Source organism: Sinocyclocheilus anshuiensis, unplaced genomic scaffold (genome assembly GCF_001515605.1).
Source record: "Sinocyclocheilus anshuiensis isolate Anshui unplaced genomic scaffold, SAMN03320099.WGS_v1.1 scaffold220, whole genome shotgun sequence".
Taxonomy (NCBI): domain Eukaryota; kingdom Metazoa; phylum Chordata; class Actinopteri; order Cypriniformes; family Cyprinidae; genus Sinocyclocheilus; species Sinocyclocheilus anshuiensis.
This window is the reverse complement of record NW_015554086.1, coordinates 382845-391293: the sequence shown is the minus strand read 5'-3', so window position 1 is coordinate 391293 and position 8449 is coordinate 382845. Positions and strand designations below refer to the sequence as shown.

The 8449-nt window shown below is 37.8% G+C and overlaps 1 protein-coding gene across 1 annotated transcript in view; it reads left to right on the top strand.

Moving 5' to 3' along the window:
* The window catches only part of stambpl1 (STAM binding protein-like 1), a 10914-nt gene extending 3067 nt beyond the window's left edge, over positions 1–7847 (top strand). Inside the window, exons 3-11 of the mRNA XM_016461327.1 lie at positions 890–1107; positions 1296–1371; positions 2895–2990; positions 3104–3413; positions 4155–4279; positions 5457–5594; positions 6741–6853; positions 7345–7444; positions 7568–7847. Coding sequence (XP_016316813.1) covers positions 890–1107; positions 1296–1371; positions 2895–2990; positions 3104–3413; positions 4155–4279; positions 5457–5594; positions 6741–6853; positions 7345–7444; positions 7568–7624 — 1233 coding nt within the window. The 3' untranslated portion in view covers positions 7625–7847. The remainder of the gene's footprint in view (positions 1–889; positions 1108–1295; positions 1372–2894; positions 2991–3103; positions 3414–4154; positions 4280–5456; positions 5595–6740; positions 6854–7344; positions 7445–7567) is intronic.
* Positions 7848–8449: the final 602 nt, after the last annotated feature.

The window sequence follows — 8449 nt, the reverse complement described above, 5'->3', positions numbered from 1 at the left end:
CGAGGAGGAGGAGGAGGGTGGTGGGGGACAGCTGATATTACTCGGAGATGGGTCGCAGGGACAGAATAGCTTCCTCTGACTCACTGCCATTAGTATTCCCATTGCAGCTGCTCTGTCATTCAGATCCCTCCATCCTGGAGTGGGCGAGAGGGAAGGAACGGATGTAGCCCCCTTCACACTTCGCTTCCCCTCTTTGTGAATGCGTGATCAAACATAGGCTTCTTATTCTGGCCACCCAGAATCCTGTTCTCCAACAATCGTGCAGAGATTTTAATGTGGCTCCACACCAACACTTGCAGATTTTTGTGCCCGTACCGTTCAAAAGTCAAGCAAGCTGTCATGTCCAACAAGTGTAACAGCTCGGCAGTCCCTCGTTGGAGTCCATCAATGTCCTGCTGCATGTTGATAAGACGCCCACTCTTTTCAGTGACCCTAAAACAGAGGCTCTGTTTAGTCATTAGTATGAGAGCTGGAAGTGAACTCAGCGTGGGTGCTGCTGGGTGTTCCGGTTTGCTCAAGCTGGGTGATGAACAGAGCTTATGTTGTGTTTATCGGAGGCCTGTGATGTCTTATGTTCTGTGCCACTGGCGTATGGGGACCGATCCTAGTTCAGTTTGCCTATCTAGAGCAATTTTATTTGGCAAAGCTAGAATGTAGCTCATCAGATTGACGCCTGTCAGAAATCTAGAAAAACTTCACACAAAATAGGCTAAATAAGGAAAAAGTATTTAGAATCCAGTCCAAAATAACATCGCTGTATGTCTTTATCAGCAATAGTATTTCGTAGCTGATAAAACTCTTGCACGTTATGTCACCATGGTTTACAAAGGCTTCCTTGTATGCCACTGCTCTGTATTCTCATGGTTTTTGTTGTCCTCTCCGTTTGCAGAAGAAGTTAGCGGCCGAGCCAGATCACACTGACGTTACTCTGCCAGCAGTCGAACGTGTGCGGGCCCTCAGCAAAATGGGCTATAACATTGAAATAAATGAAGACATCGCCCCGAGACGCTACTTCCGCTCTGGCGTAGAGATGGAGCGCATGGCAGCTGTTTATCTAGAGGAGGGCAGTCTGGAGAATGCCTTTGTCCTCTACAACAAGTTCATCACGTATGTTTTATTATTTATTTTATTTAACATCAGTACTGGTCCTACAGTATTTAGGGTCACAGGGATGCTGGAGACTATCCCAGCATCTTGGCCCATATTTGTTTTGTCTTCAGAGCTGTCATAAAATGTATTTTCTAATCCATGGCAATCAGTCCTCAACTTTATTTTCCTATTTCACTCTTGTGCAGTTTATTTGTTGAGAAACTCCCCAGTCACAGGGACTATCAGCAGTGTAACATCCCTGAGAAGCAAGTGATAATGAAGGTAAGCCCCTGGCATGTTACTCATAGAAACTGATGGAGCCCTGTGGCGCTCAGCCCACTGTAAATCTGATTAGCATCATGCTCAATTACCTTGTCTAGAGGACTTGTCAGGCTCCCAGCTGCTCACATGGTGGGTTTGCCTTGTGTGGGCACATGTTCTGCTTTCATTTCAGCATAGTGACATGAAACCAGTGCTGATCTTAGACTTCTGGAGGCCCTATGCAAATCTGTGTTGGGGGGGGGTGTCTCTTCCGCGGCTGGGTACGCTTTCAACTCGTTTTTTAGTCTCGAGCAAGACTGTACAACATACACATTACATGATTTGACTGATTTTTACATAGAAAGAGCTACAGCGCACTGCATTAAAAGAAATTATCATTCATGTTTTCATAACCGCTGACCAAATTCAAAAACTAAACTAGAATTAAATCATTTTTGAGAGCAAGGGGGCCCCCTGGTCTTTCAGGATTGGCTCTGCATGAAAAGGTTCTTCCTAGTCACCTGATGTATCAATCATTGTTTAAAGCTTTAATCGTTTACTCTGTGGAGACCTGCTGATATCGCGTTTGGTCTCGTTCTGTATCGCGTATGTGTGTGTGGTTGTACATACACACATATATAGTTGTTTTTTTGGTGTTTGGCTTAGTGTTATGTTAGAATCATTATACTCGTATACCTTTTGTTCTTTAATATTTTGAATTGTTTTTAGCTTTATTTTTTAGTTTTTCATTTATATGTTAAGTTTTGAAATTTTGTATGCATTTGTCATTTTTATTTAATCTCTTTATTTTTCAAATGTGTATAGGTCGTATTTATAGAGTTTTAGGTTTTAGTTTTGGATTTGTTTTTAGTTTTAATACTACAATTGATTGCTTCTGTTGTCCTCATTTGTAAGTCGCTTTGGATAAAAGCGTCTAATAAATGACTAAATAAATAAACTAAATAAAATAATAGACACATTAAAACTAAAAAAAATATTTTTTTCTTATAATGGATGTTTTAATGCATTTTTGTGCCTTGTTCTGTGGCAATGTATTTCGAGAAAAAAAAGTTTGTATGTGACATATCAAAGATTGTGTCCTTTTTTCAAGTCATTAACCATGATTTGCTAGTTGCTATTGGTAGTTGATGGCAAGTAGTATTGCTGTAAAGGAATTCCTATTCTAGAGGTTTTTACTGAACCAACATCAGTAGTGCAACATTTATTTTTTGCTAGTTTTGGAGGTAAAATAGTCTACATTTTGCTGAATATCTGTTAAGTTTCATTCACTAGCGTATACTGTAAAAACAGACAGTGGCTAAAAGCCACTTTTTATTTCCTGGGGTCTTTAACCTAATGATCTTAATGTCTGCTGATGGTCCCTGAATGCAAAAAAAAGTTGAGTAATTGGTTTAAGTATCTCTATTCCGAGCTTTAAAAAAAAATCATTATGTCCCTGAAAGCTTTAGCGCATATTGATCTGGTACTGGCTGTCTGTAACACAACCCCTAATGTTTGTCCCATTATCTGTTCATTATGTTCAGAAATTGCAGGAAGTGGCCTTTCCACGAAAGGACCAATTGAAGAGACTTCTCCATGAGAAATACAGCAAAGAACACAGTGAATATCTGAAGAGTCAGGTACATTCGACAGAGTAATTCTCATTCACTGCTGATGAAATTACCTGTTAATCAAATATCAGATTCATTTCATTATTGTGAATATTAGTCATGATGTGTGAATACTTTTGCAGACTCAAGACATGGCTGTTGAGATGTGTAGTGAACGACTGCAGAAGATGTCTCTGTTGGAGGAAGAACGGCAACGTGTAGCACAGCTCAGGAAGATGCAAATCGAGTCCGAGCAGTTCCGCTACTTCGAGGACCAACTGCGTAGACAAGAGCTGGCCAGTCGCAGGGATGAGGCTGTCCCCAAAGTGCCTGAACAAACCGACGGGTCCTGCTTATCCCAGACCCCGAGAAACCATGTGCGCCTTGACCCCAATCGTAACAAACCAGCAGCCCTCATCCCCAAACCGGCAGCCACCTTAGCAGCTGTACAAAGTGAGTGCCCTCATCTAGCTCATATTTGCCTGTTAACAATTTTAGTGATTTATTACACCACTCTCTGATTATTCAGTTGTGTTTTTTTATTTTAATTGTTAAACTGCATATTGCTAGGTATATATTCTTATATAATCAAATAATTCATGTTAATGTATTTACACTGCCATTTAAAAGTTTGGGGTAAATGTTTTTTTTTAAAGAATTTATCTTACTCTCACCAAGGCTGCATTTATTTGATCAAAGTACACTAAAAACAGTAATGTTATCAAATATTATTGCAATTTGAAATGACTGGTTATGTTTTCAAATGTAATTTATTCCTGTGATTGCAAACCTTCACTTTCAGTCGTGACTCCAGTCTTCAGAAATTCATTCTAATAGGCTGATTTGGTGCTCAAAAAAAGCTGCTTAATACTTTTGTGGAAACTATGATACATTTTTTTCAGGATTCTTCGATGGATAGAAAGTTCAAAATAACAATCTATTTAAAGTCGTTTGTTGTGTTGTATATGTCTTTACTGTCATCTTTGATCAATTTAATGCACCATGGCTGAATAAAAAGGGTTAGTTGCCCTAATAACTGGGATAATGTACAGTCGTTATCGCAAAATAAACCACTTCAGAATGCTAGAAAGCTTCTAATGACCCTTATTTTGCATTAGTACCTGTCTCACTGTACATTATCTTTTACTTGTGTGTTAATTAGCAGTACTACAGTATGTTCTTGTGTGCTTCTAGATCAGCGTGTCGAAGGCCTGAGGCGGGTTTTAATCCCTCGAGACCTGACTTACAGGTTCCTTCTGCTGGCTGACAGTAACACGGCGAGAGGAATTGAGACGTGTGGAGTTCTCTGTGGAAAACTGGTAAGGCCTCAGCTGGAGCATACCTCCTCTTTGTGGGTGGTTATTTCTTTTGGTCATGAATTTGCTGATTTTTCCTAATTCTTTCCATGAGTGAGTGTAGAAATGGGTTGGGGAGTGTTAAAGATCAATTGTGCTTATTTTTTTGGCTAGTTGTATGCTGCCTTTCTCATTCACTGTAAAACTAGGAGCTTCAGTGTTGCACAATCAATGTAAATATTAGGTGTGGATGTGGACTTCCTCATACTTTCACCACAAGTGAGCCTATTCATGAGCATTACATAGAATTTCAGTGTCTTGTTCACCAACCACCTGCAATCCATCTTAATCTTGCAGAAATTGCCTTCCTCCCAGCGTTTTTCATCTCTGATTTGTCTGAGGTTGAGCGATTTTTCCCCTTTGTACACTTTCATCACTTGCTTTAACCGTCTGTCCCACAATCCTCTACAGCAGTTGTTTCCAATCTTTTTTTCCAGGGGACCCCTAACTTAACATTCAAAAATGTTAATGATTTTAAATATGTTACGTTTTTAATAATTGCAACAACAGCGGAAAATCTAAAATAACGACATTAACATTGATGGCCGGATTTTAAATTTGAAAAATAACGTTATCTAATTTTGACAAAAATGGTTTAAAAATGATCAATTTCAGACTTAAAACCATTTTAAAGAAAAGAGATGAGTCAAAAGGCTGAATGATTATAGTTATTTTATCTGCTCTGTTAATAATTCTCGATACTTTATTATCCAAAATGTTTAGATTTTTTGAATGCACATTTGCTTATTTTCCATCAACCAGTGCCTTCCTTCATATTTTCACACAAAACAAAACGCTGCATGCTGCACCTGCATGAGAATGTTGCTAACTTTGGTAATGTTGGACAGCGATGAGTTTTTCAAATAGTTTAATAATAATTAAAATATTAAATGGAAATATTAACCGTTGGGTATTTTTTCTTCAATTTGTAACTGTTTCAAGTTACTAACCGTCAAACTAGAGTGAGCTTGGCCACACTTTGTAAATCTTTAGCGACCCCTAGCTGTTGTTCAGCTCCCATAAAGAATTAATTGGTCTAATGGTCTTTTTGTTCGACTTGTGTCAGAGGATGCGTAGTGTGATTGTGGGATGCATGTTATTTATTAATAGACAAACTAAAATCTGTTTTGTTGTCCCCCAGACGCACAATGAGTTTGTGCTGACCCACGTGATCGTCCCCAAGCAGTCCGCTGGCCCTGACTACTGTGACATGGAGAACGTGGAAGAGCTGTTCAGTTATCAGGACCATCATAACCTTCTGACCCTGGGCTGGATCCATGTGGGTGTCTCTCTTTTTCAGGCTGTCACGTATTTTCTAAAATTAGAGCTGTGCACCTCTTTTTTTTCACACCTTTGGCAGGTGAAAAGCTTGCTGGTGACTAAGACCCACACAGAATATAAGCCTGCTGAAAGCGCCACAGATTTTGAGCAGCCATCGTTCACATCCCGTTCCCCTTGTGTTTTCATTTAGTAAATATTTTGGCTTGTAATAAGAGTGTACCCTCCGTACCCTCCAAAATAGGGTTTCGAGGAATCGTATAGTTGGTCTGTGATCAGTAAGGATCAGGGGTGCGTTTCCCAAAAGCAACTAAAATGTTCTTCAAGTAATTTTTTGAAAAATTATCTAATCCATGACTCAAAATCCATAATATTATCCAAACCGTGAGTTTTGTGATCCGTTGAACCCCTACTCCAAAATCAGTAGACAAAATGCGAAAAAATTATGCCTGGTCATTTTTAAATGAAACCTTTCAAGTAGGCTAGTGGTCTATATACACTCAAATGTTTGGGATCAGTAAGATTTGTTTTATTAAGAAATTATTTTATTCAGCAAAGATGTAAGAAATGTATAATGTTACGAAACATTTCTGTTAAAAAAAAAAAAAAGTATCGTTCTTTTGAACTGATGTTAATAAGACCTGTTTCTTTGGCAGCAAATCAATCTCTTCAATCATGTGACACTGAAGACTGGAGCAATGGCTGCTTAACACTGAGCTTTGTCACCGCAGGAAAAATAAACATATACAAATAGAAAATAGTACTTTAAATTTGTGATAATATTTAACAATATTATTGTACTTACTGTATTTATGATCAAATAAATGCAATCATGGTGAGAATTCTTCCGACTTTTAAACAACAATGTATAGAAATAGGCTACTTACATAAAGTGGCAGACCATGTACTTAAAAACTGATTCTGTACCCAACTGTATTAATTTATTATTTGAATAATCAAATATGATGGGGCATCAGTCTAAGGATCACCATGGAAACTCTGTTTTACAATTTACTGAACTTTTATTCTTAGTCTCCAGGTCACCTGGTGATCATTTTTCATGGTCAATTATTTCATGGCTGCATGAGAACAAGGAGCTACTAAATGGTGTTAATTTGAATATTTTTGTAACGTTTTTGGCTCATAGACCCACCCGACACAGACGGCCTTCCTTTCCAGCGTGGATCTGCACACACACAGCTCTTATCAACTCATGCTACCTGAGGCCATCGCTATTGTTTGCGCACCTAAACACAATGAGTGAGTATAACACTTACAAAACTCCCACACCGTCCATTGTGTTCACACAACCTGAAGGCTTTTTTTTTCATCTGCAGCCTCTAAAGTGCTACATCAAATGAATGCAGATTAATTTATTTTTTAACAATAGATGTTTGATTGTTTAACAATTGTTTATCATTTAAACATCCATGAATCATTTCAGTATTTTGGTTGTTAAAAACATTGAATCAATGCAAATAAATTTAACGAATGACTCGCATTAGACTATGACTAAATTACACCATGCAAATATATATTATATTTTATCATTTGTCCAAATCAGTTGTTTTTTTTTTTTACATGGATAGATTTCTGAAATATAAAAAAGTAAAGAAATTAAAAGTACAGTATATAGAAACATAGATATGCTACACCTATGCATATATATATATATATATATATATATCATTTTTTTTATTTTTTTTGTATCATTCAGATCATTTAATATGTGTGTCATTTTGCTTCTTCAGCACGGGAGTGTTCCGACTCACCAGTGCTGGAATGGGAGAAGTGGCTGGATGCAGGTTGAAAGGTTTTCACCCCCACTCTAAAGACCCTCCTCTGTTCACTGTAAGAACCCTTTGTTCTGTGAATATGAAAATCAACAGCTATATGTGCCTTCTGTTTCAAATGTTGATATCAAAACAGAAACACTTTTAGAGAAGTGAAACATAGTTTTTTTTCTATTTTCAGATTTGCAAGCACATTGTGGTGAAGGACGCGAAAATGACAGTTCTGGACCTCAGGTGACAGAGGGAGAGATAAAATATTTCAGTATCAGCAAACCATTGAGAATATTTATATCTTTCTTTACTTGAAGGCTTTTTTGTATTTATTTATTTTACAAAAAGGTACTGTGAAACAGAATCCCTCAGCTACACAGTTTGCTTTGAGCAGGTTTAGTGAAGTTATTGAGATGTTCCAATGGACCTTTTTCACATTTCCGGGCTTCTCAGCAGCGGAAGTCATCATAGTTGGGTTAGCTTTAAGAGCAGTGAATGGGAGAGTACCACAAATATATTTTTTTGCATTCCCATTTGCTCAAATAGCAAAAGAAAAACTCCACGATAGTGTTTTCATGACTTTCAATAAAAGGAAAAAAATGATTTTTAACGGTTGTCAGAAGAGAGAACAATGTCAAGTTTACCATTCCTCCCATAGACGCTGCATTAGAAACACCCTCGCATTAGCGTTAACTGTTTTTTTGTAATTTGATGCAAAGGTGATATAATACAAAGAATAGTGTTATAAATATACATAAATTTAAAAAATATATACAAATATGAAAAACTTTCGAGGATTTACAATGCTGATGACCATCAAATGCGTCATCACAGTCTTGTGAAAAGGGTCCATGGTGTTTTGTGTTTTGCTTTTTGTTCGTGGCCAGGTGTTTTAAAAAAAATGTTGTGCTGTCTTTGTCCTCAAGGTGGCGTCCTTTATCAAGGCATACTATGAGGCTGCTACAATGTGAATTGATTTCAGGACATTTTAAAAGGAAGTCGTGTGTGTGTGTGTGTGTGTGTGTGTGTGTGTGTGTGTGTGTGTGTGTGTGTGTGTGTGTGTGTGTGTGTG